At 39.9% G+C, this 18,278-nt stretch overlaps 3 protein-coding genes across 3 annotated transcripts; 2 read left to right on the forward strand and 1 right to left on the reverse strand.

The window, feature by feature from the left end:
• Positions 1–6: 6 nt before the first annotated feature.
• Positions 7–11,338, reverse strand: gigyf1b (GRB10 interacting GYF protein 1b). The gene is made up of 25 exons (XM_016470546.1): positions 11,093–11,338; positions 8,537–9,028; positions 7,899–7,962; positions 7,066–7,195; positions 6,814–6,909; positions 6,544–6,658; positions 6,051–6,153; positions 5,660–5,853; positions 5,352–5,569; positions 5,146–5,251; positions 4,771–4,929; positions 4,554–4,681; positions 4,238–4,472; positions 3,981–4,147; positions 3,493–3,590; positions 3,308–3,408; positions 3,148–3,221; positions 2,443–2,577; positions 2,151–2,354; positions 1,824–2,005; positions 1,575–1,732; positions 1,318–1,481; positions 1,153–1,197; positions 918–1,029; positions 7–564 (listed from the first exon to the last, which is right to left on the reverse strand). The coding sequence occupies exons 3-25, from the start codon at positions 7,931–7,933 to the stop codon at positions 515–517; spliced, it is 3,009 nt and encodes a 1,002-aa protein (XP_016326032.1). The 5' UTR covers positions 7,934–7,962; positions 8,537–9,028; positions 11,093–11,338; the 3' UTR covers positions 7–514.
• Positions 11,339–12,327: 989 nt separating this feature from the next.
• LOC107676025 (endonuclease domain-containing 1 protein) lies at positions 12,328–13,721 on the forward strand. The gene is made up of 2 exons (XM_016470547.1): positions 12,328–12,618; positions 13,114–13,721. Exons 1-2 carry the CDS (start codon positions 12,328–12,330, stop codon positions 13,711–13,713), a joined length of 891 nt encoding a protein of 296 aa, XP_016326033.1. The 3' UTR covers positions 13,714–13,721.
• A 2,855-nt stretch (positions 13,722–16,576) lies between these two features.
• Positions 16,577–17,782, forward strand: LOC107675988 (endonuclease domain-containing 1 protein). Its single transcript, XM_074186962.1, is given in 2 exon segments — positions 16,577–16,978; positions 17,174–17,782. Coding segments are annotated over 2 exon segments (1,011 nt in total).
• Positions 17,783–18,278: the final 496 nt, after the last annotated feature.

Genomic DNA, 18,278 nt, shown 5'->3' on the forward strand with positions numbered 1-18,278 from the left:
CAAATCTTCAAGTTTTCAAATTCATATTTTTATAGCTTTACCATGAACATAAAAATACAACAGTGTTTGTCTTTTATGAGAGATGCTGAACTTATATCTCCCCAACAATGTTTCTCAACCTCAACGTTTGATACGGTGGAAACCGCTCCATTCCTACTTCTCGTATGTATATTCATACAAATATTCTACACATAACATATGCAACAATATATTCACACATTTTTGCATTGTAAAAAAAAAAGACAACTCCATTTCAAATATGAAAACATTAAAGTGCAATGGTTTAGGTAAGGTGCTTTACTGAAGGGAGGCAGAAGAGGATCTCCTCTTTACACCGAACCTCCCAATAACCTCCTTCTGCTCCTCTCACAGTGCCGAGTGAGAGAAAGAGGGAGAAAGAGATAGGGGGTGTGGACAAATATTGCCCGCCCCTTCCCTCACTGAGCAGTGCACATTCCTCTGCTGATTTGCTCCAGGTTTAAGGCCTCAGGTAAACTCAAGTAGACAGGCTGGGTCAGTAATCCTCCACCTGCTCCAGCTCACCTCCCCCAAGGAATGAGTAGCCTGCGGAGGTGGGAAACAGGAGAACAGAGGTTGAGAGGTCTGAGGGTTGACTTTCTACAAAAAATTTCCCATCTGGGAGTATACTAATGGCTAATTCATAAACATTGCTTGTACTTTTTTCCTTTGAAGCAGGGCAGAAAATGCTTTTCAATAAGTACATCAGTAAATAGATCCTCTTTGCTAGATGAAGAAATCACTATGACCCAGACAGCAAGAATTTGACAAGGAGCCAGAACGCAGATTAAAACAACAGTAGTTCAAGGGTTATTCTCAATAATGTATGCATGCTGATGGGAAAGGTGAATGTAACCCAGCAGGGGTTTGTGAGTGTTCATGCAAGCGTGCACGCTAACCGAGGATACTGGGGTCAGAATGGAGCATCATGCTAGGCTTTTTCTTCGCTTTTCCTCCCTGAGTGTCATACACACTGCCGCCCTTACTCATATGAGCTGCCTGGAACATTGACTGCAAGGAGAAAAACCAGGAATACTTTAAACAATGGACTAATATATAAATATTAAAACTAATATTGAAAATATTATGGCATGTTTTTTTTTTAAAGAATCCAGTAAAACCATATGCATCTACCTGCAGGGGGAAGTTCATGTTCAATCCAGAGACTTCCTTGGACAGCTGTGGAAAGTTTCAGTACATCAAGACTCACCCAGTGTGCAAAAAAAAAAACAACAACAAAAAAAAGCAATGTGCTTTTAAGAATTAAACGTTGAACAAGAAAAATCGTAATTCGCAAACCTGTTGCTGTTGTCTCTGGTGGTTTGCTTTCTGTTTGGCACGGCGCTCCAGGAACTGCTTGGCAAACTCTTTGGCTTCAATGGTATCGCCCAGATAAATGCGGATAAAATCATGAACTTCATATGGAGACTCCACCTCCTTCAGATATGCCACAATGGTGGACACTACAGAGAGAAATAGAAGCATGATAAATTTAATTTCAGCTCCTTTTGGAGAAAAGAGCAGAAAAAGAAGCAAACGGCAGATGTGACGTTTACCATCCAGTGAAGAGGAGTTATTTGCAGAGGTGTTGAGAGCATGGAGCATCTGTTCACACCAAGTGGTGAAACCGTCCTGAGGTTTCATCCCCTGAAAAAGCTTCAGAAGTCTCTCCTCATCGTCAGTACGCTTACGCCGATTCAGCAGGTACTGTTCACTGAGAACACAGACACGTTTGCGGTGAACATTGTGTGTAAAAACATTGGTTTAAATGGAGAGGTAAATTGTGTGAGTGCAAATGTTTGTACCTGAGAGAGGGACTGCTGCGGCTGTTCTTCAGGCCAATGTTGCGATGGCTGGCCTGGTTCTTCATGGCCTCATCCCACATGCCCATTGCAGGGTTGCCACCGCCGACCTTCCCTTCCATGCCAGCTCCAGACCACATCCCAGATGGCCCATCACTCCACTGGCCCATTGTCAAACCTCCATGCTGAACGAAACAATGCTATAATGAACTAAAATAACAGCAACCCATTCGAGGAAGACCTCTTGAAACACAAGACCAAACTATTTGCCAGCCATTCAAATGCATATTAAACAATTCACTGCTCATGTGGATGTCAAGATGTTTTTACCCTTTGCTGCTGCTGAGCTCTCTGCTGCTGTTTGTGAAGTCTCTCTGCCTCCAGCTCCAGGAGTCCCATGCTCTTTCCGGTAGCTTTGCCCAGAGACAGAGCTCCTGCCTGGCTTCCGCTCCACCCTGCGCCCCCTGGCATGCTCTGCTGCTGCTGGCTCTGCTGCAGAAACTTCATGATCAATTCCTGCTGCTGACGGCACTGCTGTAAAACACATTAACATTCAAATGTGTTACACATCGTAAACATTTAAGTGTGCAACAGTCGTAGCCTAGTGTGAGAGTGCGCTCACCTGTTTTCGTCTATAAAGCTCCTCCTCCTCTCTCCTCTTCTGTTCCTCCTGCTGCCGGCGCTTTTCCTCCCTCCGTTTCCTCTCCTCTTCTTCACGCTTCACCCTGAGTTCAGCTTCACGCCTCTCCTGCTGGATCTAGCACACGGGCAGCACACGCTCAATTACCGAAAGAGTGATATGGGTGAAGTTTACACATTCAATATGACATGTGATACCTAGAAGAGTGATTAATTAGTGACATTGCAGTCCTGCTGAAGACCAAAGTATACTTTGGTTTTTACGTATACGGTATTCGTATAGTGCGTGTTACGTAAAATTCTTCATAAGTATAGTACACATGTACTGTAAGCATGCAGCTTAATTTTTATAACCGTATTCTGTCCGCAAGTTGGCAAAACTACCCTGACCGGCTGTTTCGAAAAAAGAAACAGATTATACAAAAAAAAAAAAACCCTACTGGAGACGGCAATAGATGCCTACGATAATGAACGCTTCTGGAGAGTAATAGCACAGACACCGGACAAGATCCAGGCTATGCACTCAACTGTACACATTTGCTAAACATTCACATCAAAAACGAAGTACTTTGGGTTTTAGTCATCAATGAACCCTTGTTCAAGACAAGACCAATGTACTCTAACAGGACTTACTGTTTTACTATAGTATATGTTGAATGACACTTTCAAGATTACATAAGTTACGTACTTTCTGCAAATGTTCAAGAGTTGGACCCTGAGTGGAGTTACTCATGGTTAAGTCCCACAGACTGGTCTCGCTGCCTACAAAACAGAAAAACCAGTGGTGTAACAATAGCACTTCACAAAATAAAGTGGCTATTACAAAGCATCAATGCAGCTGGTATTACCTGACTGCTGAGAGACTGAGGTAGGCATGTCCCACATGGGCCCGGTGTCTGGCACTGACATGGACCTGTTCATCGCAGGCATCATCCCAGTCTCCCCACACCTGAGACCCAAACACATCACTCACAAACCCAAAACACAAGTATATACTTGGTTGGCTGATGCATAATTTGCAAGTCGGTGATACCTGTTCATGTGCTGAAATCTCATCTGAAGTTGTTGGTACAGGGCTGCAGTGGCAGCTTGTTCTAACTGTTTCTTCAATAGCTCCTGGTCCATGTTCCCCTAAAGCAACAGAAAAACAGACAAAAAAAGTTGTACTTCCATCCAACTTGAATACTTTAAACTTTATTTTTTTTAAGGATTGGATAGTAGAGAACATTCAGGAAATGACGAAGTAGGATATGGGAAAGGGAAAAAGCCTTAAAAGGAAGCGAATTTGGGTCGCCTGTAACATGACCTCAATATCTCGGAGCACTGCCCTGATAGGTTAAAGATCTGACAACTACTTGAATATTTTACAAAAGCAACAAGCAACTCAAGGCTGTGCTTGATTTGACCATGGTTAGGGGTTTAAGATCATGGTAAAAATCATTGTAACACAAAGCCCTGAGTGGCTTAATACTAATACATAGCACAAAGCATCATCAAACCCAATTCTGGATATTTCCTCACCAGAAGTGGAGGAGGGGAGGGGCCGGGAGAGAAAGGCACACGCCCCCACATCTTGATGACTTCACCCAGGGGCTGAAATCCCTCATCACAGCCACGTTTGACCAGTAGGTTCATGGTGAAATACCCCGCCTGAAACCACTCACACATCTCCACTGTAGTGAATGGACCTGAAAGAGAGACAACCAATACAGCCCACCATTTTATGCTGCAATGAACAAATAAAAACCCTCCAAGATTGACGTGGTAGTGAGAAATACCTTGAATCTCCCCTTGAGGGTCTTTATAGAACCACTTCATTGCTGATTCGTGGGACAGGGGCAGAGCACTGGCGCTGGAGTGCGGGAGAGTGTGTGGGGTTGAGTGAGAGTGTGTGTGTGCATTCGGGTGTGTGTGAGTGTGTGCCGCAGTGATGTGGCTCTCCTGAAGCGCTTGAGTGAAACATTCCTCTTCAAGGGATGTGTCTTGCAAGGACGCCACCATCTTCTCAGCCTCCTTTAAAAGACAGATTTACTTTTTAGTTTGAGCTTCTATCATAAGAATGTAAAGCAATAAAATAAGCAAACACACACTGACCTGCTGAAGGTGCTTCATGCCATCTTCCTCTTCTGTGTCTCCCCCTACTGTTGGAAGGTCAGTGCCAGTGGTTGAGAGAGGAGAGGAGCTCTGCGTCTGTGGTGTGGTGCTACCTGCTGGAGGTGCATCTATAGAAACAAATCTCGTCTTAGTCCAGTGTTGTTTTCCATTGCATGTTCTTGGAAAAAAAGGTAGGGGGAAATCAGAAAAAGAGTACCTTCAGCTGGTTGGGGTGCAGGTTTTGAGGGAGGAGTGACTATGGGTTTGGGAGTCTCTTCCTCTGCAACAGGGTGCACAGGGGCAGGAGCAGACACAGCATGAGGAGATGATGACTTTCTATCGCCATCACACACAGTTATTGCCTCACATGCTTCCGCTGAAAAAAGAAGAGAGGCGAATTTAGAAAACAGCAAAAAAAAAATAAAATAGTGAGGCAACACTTTCACGTGAGAAATAGAAGACGCTAATGGTTTAATGTTCTATCCTGGTCAGAGCAGGAGACATGATGCAGAACAAAAGGCAACAGTCACCTCCTGCTAAACGTGCTGGATACAACATTAAATCAGATTATTTTCTTAAAGAGTTTTCTTACATTTATCAGCAGGGCTGTCCTTCTTCTCCTGACCACCCTCCTCTTCCTCCTCCAGAGCCTCAAATTCCAGTTCCTGGTCTTCAGGGATTGCATCTCTGGAGCTTTTCTAAAGGGTCACACAAACATGATTGAATCTATTTCTTTCTTTTATTTACTTAACAGGAAGTTACTTAACAGACATTGACATTTTTTTTGAAGCAGCAAACCTTGATGCACATGAAGGCTCCAGAAGAATCAAAGGTTCCCATTTCCCCTTCTTCTTCATCGGTGCACCACTCAGGCAGGCCATCTCGTTCGTCCTCTCCTCCCTCACTTCCAGCCCTTCTCCGTCCACCTTCTCCATCTCGGAAGTCAAAGTCAAACTTCCTACGACGGCCATCCCCACTGCTGTGATCCCGCCAACCTGCTGAACGAGGACCCCCATCTAGATGAAGGAAAAGATCAGTTAAAAAATTCAAATAAATAAAATAATAATAATAATAATAAAAAATAAAAAAAACAGAAGTGAAAGTACCATCACGACGACCTCCAGCAATCCTCCAGCTTCCCCCAGGTTCTGCTCCATCATCGTCCTCCTGCTCTTCTCTGAGTATACGCCAGTTATCACTGTCTGAGCGTGCATAGTCCTTCCTTCCTCCTGCTCCGCCCTCCTCAAAACCACCACGCCCACCATCACGCCTCAATGGCTTTTCAAAGCGCCGCTCACCTCTGAAACAGCAAATACTAATGATCAGCATAACAGAACTTTTAAACATCTCAAATTTATTCTGAGAGTGGCTGTTCATTCTGTACCAATGTTTTGACAAATTTAAGTTACAAAAATGCAAGTTATAAACATACTGATATTCAGACAAACATGTACATCATATACAAAACTTAATGTACAAATGACTGTAAAGCCTAACCTGTCATCCCAGCTCTGACTGCGGTGCATCTCTCGTCCTCGGCCAAAACCGACCTCTTCATCCACACTTCTTTGGTAGAATCCACCCTCTCCTCTGCCTCTCCCTGCAGACAAACAAAAAATGATTAAAATGCCTTTTTTAAATATTATCCCATTAACAATATCAATACTATGCATTTAATAATGTACTACATTTCTTGAAAACAAATGAAATGTGACTTGGATATTTCTTGCGATTCACCCAAATGTATGCAGCACATTGTAATCATGATTTGTAATTATTTACAAAAGATGAAGAAACGCATGTAACTGGAAGGACGATCTTCACCATAGTCAACATGACACACACAAAACAAATCATTTATTTATTACTCATGAGTCATGTCCATTCTGAAATTATTTATTAAAGTTAAAATGTTATTTCTGCACTAGCATCAACAAAAGGGTTGGTCTACGAAAATGTCATCTCTGCAACACCATTGGTCACAACCCACCTCGACCACCTCGAGTGCTTCCACGCCCTCTAGCTACACCTGCTGGTACAGTTCCACCTCCTTTACCCATAAGCCTTAGCACAGCCACACTGTTCACAGACATGGAGAAGTTTCTCTGAAAAGTGAGAGAATTTAAGTGAAAAAGTTGACTGACATGCATACAAAAAAAAAAAAACCAATATTACTGTTATTATCCAAAGAAACATGGATGAAATTTGCCTCGTGACCACTACACTATGCATCAGTGAAGCCAGAGAAGAGTGGACTCACCTGCTCCTCCTCAGTCAGGGGCACCAAGGCCAACGGCTGCTGAGGCTCTTCCTGCAGGACAGCAGCAAATTCCTTATCCTGCATGTCCTCAGGGATCTAAACACACAAACAAAACCTCTATTAAGTATGTAATTGGCAAACAATTATTGATTCTTATATTAACACTTGAACTACAATAATGAAAAGGCTCTTGATGTAAACAGGTGGTTTGTTCGGTTTAATTTATTTTACTTTACTGCAGGAGTTCCTCACCTTGTTATCTTTGACATAAAGTGCTAACATCTCCTCGCGGCCATAGCGGTAGTCGGCCAACTTGGACTTTGGCATTGCAGGGGAAGGGGGAGGGGACGTCACACTCCCCCCTCTGGATAGTGCACGGAGCCTGAAGAAAGCAGACATTGCCATAATTATTTCCATCACCCATTTAAAAACAATTAATCAATCTGGATTCAAGATTGTGTATATGCAGAAAATGATAGGAGAGATTGATCTTTTATTTATAAATTCACAAAGATCACAAAGAAAGGGGAAACATCTGTTTCCTCCTGTTGACACTTATAGGGAAGTAGGACAGAAAAAAAAACAACAACGAATGTGGCAGTTCATAAATTTACTGCACACCAAATAATCAGGGGAAAAGTCAGATCATCCAAAACAAATTTTAAAAGTGTTTATCAGGTCAAGAAACCTGCAACTTTGAGTTTCTCAGTTATGTTTTAGTTTTGTTTTTAGTGGTGCTGCATTAGTTAGAAATCAAATCAATGAAAGAAGAAAAAAAAGAGTGTTCCTCCAACATTCTGCCAAAAAGTTTTTTTGTTGGTCAAAACCCTAAATATTTGGCGAGTGCCAAATGCAAGTAAAAATTGGTTTTGGCAAGTAAAGGATGGTAGAGGAGGGACGGTAAACAAGCAGAGGGATGGTAACTAAAACAGTTTCATTAGGTAAGAGCTGCGTCAGAAAATGAAAATGATTTTTGGGCAACGTATTGAATTTTGGATCATGGCTCCACATTTCCTGACCAAAAATGCACACCTGCAAGAAAGAGCATTAATTTGAAGTAATACTATCTGAAATACGTATATTACCATTCTGGACCGAAGTTAAGTGTCTCAGCAGTCATATTCTGTATGTCCAGAGGGCTCAGGGTTTCTGTTAACCAAAGGAAAAACAAAACAAAAAATCTAAACAAAACATTGAGGTTTTTGAGTCTCATTTATCATAATCAGAATTAGGGATGTCAACGATTAATCGATGATCGATTAATTGCCGATAAGAGATGCAATCGATTAAAGCTATCGATGGTCGATTAAGCAGTTTAATTTTGGGCTGCCTGCGGCTCATGCTCAAAACACGTGCGAGCGGCTGTGAGTGACGGTGATGATATAAATGCATCATCATTCACTCATAATTACAAATTAAGCTTTTAATGTGATTTAAACTTTAAAAGTACCTTAAAATAGAAACAACACAACGTTCTTCAACATGGAATGCAATAGAAATGTAGTAATAGTCATTTCCCCAGATAATTGTTTCATATTTGAAACAATTAGGTGAAGGTTGCAGAGACGCATTTTGCTGCATTAAAGTTAACGATTAATCGATTAATTTATTGTTAATTTAAACGACGATCGATCGTGGAATTTATCGAAAATTGACATCCCTAATCAGAATAAACACACCAAAATGTGAGATTAAAACGATACAACAAGCATGTCTTGCTTACCTTGTCCAAAGAACAGGACTGTAAAGGACCAGTATCAACACGGGACAGGAATGAGGTGGTTCTGTCACAGAACCGGTACGGTGGTTCTGTATACTGAGGTGGACTTAGTAATTCTAAACTCTGTATGAATATTATAATAGCTGCCAGTTTCACAGAGATAACGGCTGATGAATATCTAGCCAGATATAAGAGCTCCAAAAGATGGCACAACACCGTAACGTGCCAGTAACTTCAGATCTTTAAAAAAAAAAAAGATTCAGCAATTTGAAAACACTTTAGAGAGAAATAGAGGGAAAAAAACACACTATGATTAAGAATTTGTGGCAGCATAAATAACAGCAACTGCTGTTTGAAAAACTTTCAGGGCAGTTTGTAATGCCGTAACTATTGCTGGGCAACTCTTCTCTCAATTCTTGATCTCTTTTACTTCTATTCTGAATTTTTGTGAGTTATTGTTTCATAGGCAAGCATTCAGCTCCCAACTCCTCACACCTGCAGAGAAAAAAAAAATACTGAGCAACACTGATTGCTTATAGTGCAAAATATAAATGCATGCGCATTACATGCATCCTTAACTAGGCAGAATACGGTATTGCTGGAACACCACTCTCTCGTGAACGTGCATACAACAGTTAGTGGAAGCTAGAGATTAAAGTTTTAAATATAGATATTTTTCTAACACAGGTGCATTGATTCGCTTCAGGAGGACTTTATTCAACCCCGGAGCCGCGTGGAGCACTTTTTATGATGGATGGATGCACTTTGGACTATTGAAAAATAACACCCATTCACTGCCATTATAAAGCTTGGAAGAGCCAGGACATTTTTTAATATAACTCCAATTGTATTCGTCTGAAAGAAGAAAGTAATATAAACCTAGGTTAGCTTGAGGGTGAGTAAATCATGGGCTAATTTTCATTTTTGGGTTAACTATCCCTTTAATGGAAAGACTGGATGGAATATTTTTACATTTAAAAACTATTTTATCACAGGCAGTGTTATGTAAGTATTATTTAGCCTATATACTATTATAGTACTTATTAATATTTTAAATAAGCTTTTTTAATTTTTCTGTTTCTTTATTTTTTAAATTTTAGTACCTAAATTTTGAGTTAGTGGCTAAGGGAGCATTTATCATTTTCAATTAAGTTTATATACATATATAAAATTAATCAGCTTTATTTCAGTTGAGTTTTAGATTTAGTTTTAGTTAACAATAACAACATTGATCACAGGACTATTATACATTTTGCATACTTACTGATCTATCACTTAAAATTATTTTAAAGGGGTCATATGATGCGATTTCAAGTTTTCCTTTCTCTTTGGAGTGTTACAAGCTGTTCGTGAAAGGCGGGGCATAGAGGACCTACAATAATGTACAGTATTTGAAAAATAATGTGTTTTTTGAACATTAAAGCATGTCAACATATTCGGTTACACCAAATACACAAAATAATGATCTTTAAAAAAGCATCATATGACCCCTTTAATAACAGTTTCAACAGCTCAAGTAGGCCTATACAACTTCTGTTACATGCAAATATAAATAGGCTTATAACATTTATTTAGTTAAACCTGCTGTATTTTAACTACTTATGATTAATCCACTGAATCCCAGATTTTTTCCCAGCTAAGTGAGCACATATAAACAACAAGAGTCCGAAACTGCTTAGTTTCTCAAAAAGACCTAGTAGCAAACAATAAAGTAACAATGTAATATTTAACTTACAGGCAATTGTGGTGACAATCATACATACATTTCCTATAAATTTAACAATAAAATCTACAATTTTAGAATGTGTACCAAAAAGTTACTTAGTTAAACGTTCTTGATATTTTAGTAGTAGACCCATCAAATATTATATGAACCAAATATAGCAGTTTTATCTGTATTTCATATACTTTACGATTTCGACAAGGACACCTTTCAGAGGGGCAATGAAACAGCTCTGGTTATGTGTCCATTAACACAAACATGTAAAAATGTACACGAAATCAACTTATTTTGCACTTTCTTTATAACTGACACATTTGTGTAAAAACATCAACAAATGCGTTTAGACACATCAAACTCGGCAATAGTTACAAAATTAGCTGGTGGGATTAAATGGGTTAACACTTTGCTAAAGCCAAAAAAGGAAGTTATAGGCTAGTTCAAGTTATAGTTCAGCATCTTAATAAAGTCCACAAGCAGCAGCTCGGCTCAAGAGTAACACTCGTCGCGCTGTTATACAACAAGCCTGAAACTGAGAGGCGTTTTCTAATGAATGCTAAGAAGTAATCTAATTCTAAACAACGAAACAAGTCTGAGAAGTTTTAAGGAGACCAAGAGCAGGAAACGCAGCAGTAACCTCTCAAATATGCTGGCGCTGCGCCCTCGCGCCTCGCTGCAAGGCCTTCACTAACGTTACTCCACTACGAGCCCCTCAGCCATCTGACTTAGCACGATTAACGCTAACGACATAAATGTGTGATTATCACAAAAATGTTGTTACCAGCCAATGCACAAAACACACTTCCCATTAAAAAAGTTGAAAATGATTCAGCACGCACCTTTTCTGCGAGCCTGCTGGCCAGCTAGGCTAAACTAGCCAGCCACTGTTTTCTCCAGAGTTGGATCTTCTTTAAAGAACTCACTCGTTCTGCACCGACGGTCTGAACTACTGGTGTGTCTCTGTTTTCAACACTTGTCTTGTGTGAGCTCGATGCCGAATTGTTTGTCTATTTCCCCCCTGTATCTGCAGCGGTCGCAATGAGTTATTCTGTCTCGCTCGGTCGTCTTGTTGTTTGTGTTTTACAAAAATGGCTGTTGGACATGAACCACCTGAGAAATTCATCCAATGAACCGCGAGGCTCTTCTTCTTCTTTTGGTTTGACGCAGGCTCGAAAACTAAAATAGCGCATTACCGCCATCCACTGCTAGCATCTTGAAGAACATATTTAAACTCGAACGATTATTATTATTATTATTATTATTATTATTATTATTAATACTATTACTTTTGGGATGTTTGTCATTGCTTTTGTTGTGTTTAATTTATTTTATTTTCTACATTTGTGAACTTAAATCTCTCTCTCTCTCTCTCTCTCTCTCTCTCTAGCATTACGGAGCAAAAACAATGGGGATACAGTAATAATAAATAAATAAAATAATGATTAAAAATTGCAATTTATTTTGAAAAAAGCCATGCAAATGAAAAAAAAAAAATTTGTGCTAAATGATGCTAATAAATGTAAACCCGAATAATATATTCTGTAGTTTAATTTTTTTATATTTAAATTTAAATGTAATATTTTAATATTGAAGTTTTTTTTAAATTTTCTTTCGTAATGATGCTAATAAATGTAAACCCGAATAATATATTCTGAAGTTTAATTTTTTTATATTTAAATTTAAATGTAATATTTTAATATTGAAGTTTTTTTTAAATTTTCTTTCGTTCTTTAGTGATTTAAAACAACAAAACATTACAACAATAGACATATTAATACTAGGGGAGCAAGGGGGGAAAAGAAGAATTAAATAATATATTGTGAAGAAAAAGGGGGAAAAGAATTTACAGTTGGGTTAAAATGAAATTGAAGTCTTTTTTTAACATAGGCTACACCAACTTCTTTAGTTACAGGATCTTTCAGTCAGCAGTGACAGCGCAACTGCAGGAATGGTGCGTCAGGTGTGTGGCGAGCAGTTATTTGACTATCATTGTATGGCAAATGAGCACCCCGGGACACTTTCTAAGGAGTTATTCAAAGGAGATTTTGAAGGAGAGCTGTTTCATTTCAATATAATGGATCACCGGACTGTTTTGCTGGTGTTTTTCTGCTTTCTGCTCGTCACTGTGCGCTCAGAAGTGCAGAAAGATTTTTCACCTGAATGCCGTGAATTCATGTATATGGGCACGCCCCCGCGGGGTCTGGAGAACCGCTCACTGAAAAAGATCTGCCAGCGTTATAACGGCAAGCCCCGGTATGTCACTCTGTATGATGTGGTGGATCACATCCCGGTGTATTCTGCATACACTTTCAAACGCTCCGACGGCTTCAAGAAGGTTGATGTTCCTTGGATGTTCGAGCCTCAGGTAACCAGTTCTCATTTCACTCATAATGAGTAAAGTTTTAACCACTGTATCAATAGCTTTGTAGACTTGATGCACAAAAACAAGGCATGAAAAACAAGGTTTAGATTTTGAGCAATTCTTTTCAACTCAACCTGCTGAAAAAACTGAACTGATCTCATCTGGTCTATTATTTTGGTCTGTTGGCTGGTTTTAAACATGCTTCGGGCACTTTCCAACTGGTCAGACTGTGAAACCAGCTGCCAAACAGCTAAACCAGTTGAACACCATTTTGGCCATGCTGTGAGACCAGTTTAAACCAACTAAGACCAGCCAGCAAGCCATCTTAATCTGTTTTTACCAACAGGGAAGCTGATTTGCATCAAACAAATTTAGGCTGATTGTATAGTTATATTTTCCATAAGGTACATATTTTATGTACCTACTGTTTAAAATATCTTGAAATTCTGTTGTTGTTGTTGTTGTTGTTGTTACATAAATATTCTGTACTCTCTGTAGCTCTCCACAGAATCAGACTCTGGTGAGATGCAGCCATTTCCTCCCAATGATGTCCACGACAGTTTTTCAGACGCCCAGGCCATCTTGGAAGACTACTCAAACATTGTTGATTTCGAACGAGGCCATTTGAACCCCGACGAGCACCAGGCTCACCCCGACGACAAGGCAGCCACGTACACCCTCACCAATGTCGTCCCACAGGTCCGCGAGTTCAACGTGGGCCACTGGAAACAACACGAGCACATCATCCGCCGTCGACTCAACAACTTCTGCCGCGGTAAGGCGTACATAGTCACGGGGGTCACCACGTCTGGTAGGATGATCCGTAGATACAACATCGACCGAGTGGCCATTCCTACCTACCTGTGGTCGGCATACTGCTGCGTAGATTACGATCACAATGCCCCGTTCGATGAGCGATCCAAATTCCCGGTCTTCGCAGCTCATGGGCTCAACGAGAAAGAAGGAGCAGAGGTCATAGAGATGTCTGTGCAGCAACTGGAAGATTTTTTGAAGAAGAACACCTTTGTGGACAAGAGGTTTCAGATTTTCTTTGGGAACTGTGAGCCTAATGATGCCATAATGGCAGTCCAGACTTAGGTGTCTTCATCTTGTTTCTCTATCCTGTTGATACCTAAATTCATAAACAAAAATCTTTCAACTGTTAGAATTGTGTTCTGTAGAATGAATATTCTGCCATACGCTCTTAAATAAAAGGTTCCATATTTTACAACCTAATGACACAGAAAAAGCCATTTTAGATTCCACTGAAAACATTCTTTAGTTCTTTACAAAAAAATTTTGCATCTACACTACCGTTCAAAATTTGGGGTCAGTGAGATTTTTGAAAGAAGTCTATTATTGTTTACCAAGGCTGCATTTATTTGATGAAAGATAAAACAGTAATATTGTGAAATATTATTACAATTTAAAATAACTGCTTTCTATTTTAATATATTTTAAAACTGAATTTGTCTTGTGATAGCAAAGCTGAATTTTCATCAGCTGTCTTCAGTGTCACATGATCCTTTAGAAATCATTCTAATATACTGATTTGGCACTTAAGAAACATTTCTTATTATTATCAATGTTGAAAACAGTTCATGTTTAATATTTTTTTGGAAACCATTATCCATTTTTTTAATTGGAAATTGTGTAACATTATACATGTCTTTTCTGTCACTTTTGACAAATTTAATGCATCCTTGCTGAATAAAACAATTTTATTAAAAACGAACTAACTAACTAACTAACTAAATAAATGAATAACGGACCCCAAACTTTTGATTGGTAGTGTCTGTGCTTTAAAAACCTAGAAATCAATTGAAGAACATTTTGAAAATCAGACCCTGAAGAATATTCCCTAAGATGCATTTTACTTAACTGTGTATGATTATGGGCAAAAAACTAAAATAATTGGATATGACACTATTCACTTTTCATCTTTTTTTTTTTTTTAATTTGAAGGGTAAAAATCTGTATCAATTTCCTTTAGCCTTGACTGATAGAATGAAGATCCAATTTCAGTTTCAGAAATATTTTATATCTTCTAATTAAGATACATGAGAGGACTGAAAAGAGTGATGAAATGAGAGAGATTTATTGACTATAATCATCTGGGGCCTTAGGGGTTTTATTAGGTCCATTAACTTCTTTATAAAACTGCAACAGCTAAATATTTTCTCACTTTGTAAGCATGTTTACTGCAATTTATCTGAATACTGTAACTCCTCTAAAATAAAAATTGACCACTTAATCTTCTCTGTTTGCCTGCAGTCTGTCAATTATCAATATAAAAACATGAAAAACATGACTCAACAACATAAAAGCTCTAGGTGTTCTGGATAAATATTTTCAAAATAAAGCTGATATCAAACTCCTACTGCTTGATCAATTTAAAATGTACACTCTATTGATTCTTTTCAAAGGTAAAAGTTGCTTTTGTGTGTGCATATAAGATTAACAATTTTATGAATGTGAGATAGCTCATGTAGTATCAGATAACCAAATTAAAGTGGCATAAAGAGGCGGTGAACGGAGCCCCATTCCTTCCTAATCCCTTGTTTGCACAGGACACAGACTCCATACAGACAGGCTTATCTCTGTATTCCTTTTTCTTTCATCACCTCTTCACACTCTATTGAGGACTGTTTGTTCTCTCACGATGGCGAGTACAGAATAGCCTGATTTACATTTTATAAGACAGCCATACAAGTCACCCATAAAGATGATTAGCTCTACAGAAAAGAGGACCTGCATTTACATGGAGAAAGAGAGAGAGAATAGTTTGTTCTGGGAATTTGTGATAAGGTTTCTGCACAGCATTTTCCTGAACCATCATGTCTCTCCCTCCTTTTATCGATTACTCCTTCCAAAGAAAGTTGCTGGTTAAAATGAGAGGATTACTATTACTTGTGTGATTTACCCTGGAGTACACACACACACACACACACACACACACACACACACACACACACATGTATCCCAGTATGCAATAGTTAGTAACTACCAAAAGTGGTGCAAGGAAGGTCAACTGGTACACCGGCGTCAGGGACTTGGGTACCCAGGGCTCATTGATGCATATGGGGAGTGAAGGCCAGCCCATCTGGTCCAATCAAATTGCTCAAATTGCTGAAAAACTTAATGTTGGCCCTGATAGAAAGGTGTCAGAACACAGTATGTTATGCATCACAGTATGTTATGTATTGGGCTACATAGCCACTGACTGGTCAGAGTGCCCATGATGACCCCTGTCCACCGCTAAAAGTGCCTACAATGGGCATGTGAGAGTCAAAAGTGGACCATGGAGCAATGGAAGAAGGTTGCCTGGTCTGATGAATAATGTTTTCTTTTAGATCTGATGGATGGCTGGATGCATGTGCATCATTTACCTGGGGAAGAGATGACAGCAGATGCACTATGGGAAGATGGCAAGCTTTGGGATGCAGTGTTATGCACTGGGCAATGTTCTGCTGGAAAACCTTGGGTCCTGGCATCATGGGAATTTTACTTTGTCACATACCACATAATCCCTAAAGATTATTGCAGACCACCCCTAATGGCAATGGTGTTCCCTGATGGCAGTGGCCTCTTACAGCAGGATAGTGCACCCTGCCACACTGCAAAAATTGTTCAGGAATGGTTTGAGGAACATGACAGAGAGTTCAAGGTTTTGACTTGGCCTCCAAATTCCTCAGATCTCAACCTGACTGAACATCTATAGGATGTTCCGGGCCAACAAATGCGATCCATGGAGGCCCCACTTTCAACTTGCAGGACTTAAAGGATCTGTATAAATGTGGTCTTCCTTGAGCTAGAAAAAATAGCAATGTGAAAATGTGTGAAAATGTTAAAATGTTGTATCCTAGATCCAAGTAAAGCCCCATCTGTACAAGTTCACCTGGATGACACGCTCTTCTCTTTTAGGCAAAGTCTCACCGGTTCTGTTTTGCTTATCTAATCAATGCTATTCAAAGTAACCAGCTTCGAATTCCTCTCACTCATTCATTCTATCAAAGAAGCACTCAAGTAAGACTGTCGAGAAGCTCCTTTGACTAAAATGCATCCCTCCGTCATCCTTCTGGTCCTTGCCATCACAACATGGCTCTCTGAACACTGGGGAACTGCAACCGTGGTTGAAGACTTCAACCATGTTGAGAGATGCAAGGACTCGCTGTATATGGGCACTCCACCACGAGGCATCAGAGATAGCATGCACAAGAAGATCTGCCAGCGCTACGCTGACAAAGCCAGATACGTGACCCTGTACGACTCCCAAAACCGTATCCCGGTTTACTCCGCATACACCTTCAAGAAAACAGAGGGCGATCGGCGTGTGGACTATCCCTGGATGTATGAACCTCAGGTATGAAACTATTCACTTTAAGAATAAAAAGTACAAAAACTGTCCCTGGGATGGTCCCTTTCAAAAGGTACTAATATGAACCCTTGGAGGTGTACCTTTTGAAACCCCAGTGACAGCCTTTGTACCTTTTATCTGAGAGTTTGAGGACTGCCTTTCTTTGTTACAATTGCAATGAAGTGTTGACCTTCTTCCCAGCTTGCAGAGCTTGATGGGAATGGGAACATGTTGCCGTTCCCCACCGGATACTTACACATGAAGTTTGAGGACAGCCAGGCGGTTTTGGATGACTACTCCGATGTGGTTCTGTATGAGAGAGGCCATCTGAATCCAGACCAGCACCAGTCAGACCCCCAGGACCGAGCAGCTACCTATGCGCTCACCAACGTCGTGCCAGAAATACGTGAGTTCAACATCGGACCATGGCGGGAACACGAAGAGCACATCCGTGTGCGCCTCAACAATTTCTGCCGGGGCACAGCCTACATTGTAACTGGGGTTACCACTACTGGAAACATGATCCGACGCAACAACCAGGACCGTGTTGGCATCCCTGAAGAAGTGTGGTCTGCCTACTGCTGCACTGACTACGACAGGAACGCACCACACAATGTACGCATCCGCTTTCCGACCCAAGCAGCCCTTGCCAAGAACGCAAAGGAGGGAAACAGAGTCCAAGAGCTCACATTGCAGGATCTGGAGAGCTACCTGATAAACAAAATGTCCGTGGACAAGAACTTCCAGCTGTTCTATGATAACTGCATCTCACCTTCACCTCTTCCTGCCTACCTTCATTATGCTAAATGATCTGTCTTACGTTCAGCTTATAGCTTTGGTTGTGGTTTCATTTTTCTTGCTTTCTTCTTTCCTGTAGCTTCTCTGTAAATTACTGTACAATTATTTAGAAATTTTGTAGAGTCAGTTTTGCAGAATGTTAAATTTAGTGGTTTGCAATGTTATACACTACTGTTTAAATATTTGGGGTAGGTAAGTTTTTTTTTTTGTAATTAATAGAACTTTGCTCTGTTCCTGAAAATTACATTTCAAATAAATGCTGTTCTTTTGAACTTTATGTTCATCAAAGAATCCTAAAAAAATGTATCAGTTTTCACAAAAATATTATGGAGCATCTGCAACAAGCAACAACTGTTTTCATCATTGATAATAATAACAAATGTTTCTTGAGCAGCAAATCAGTATATTAAAATGATTTCTGAAGGATCATGTGACACATAAATAAAATAAAATAAATAAATCTTACTGGCCCCAAACTTTGAATGGTAATGTACAGAATATAGACTTA

This window comes from Sinocyclocheilus anshuiensis, unplaced genomic scaffold, assembly GCF_001515605.1.
Source record: "Sinocyclocheilus anshuiensis isolate Anshui unplaced genomic scaffold, SAMN03320099.WGS_v1.1 scaffold2012, whole genome shotgun sequence".
In the NCBI taxonomy this organism is placed as follows: domain Eukaryota; kingdom Metazoa; phylum Chordata; class Actinopteri; order Cypriniformes; family Cyprinidae; genus Sinocyclocheilus; species Sinocyclocheilus anshuiensis.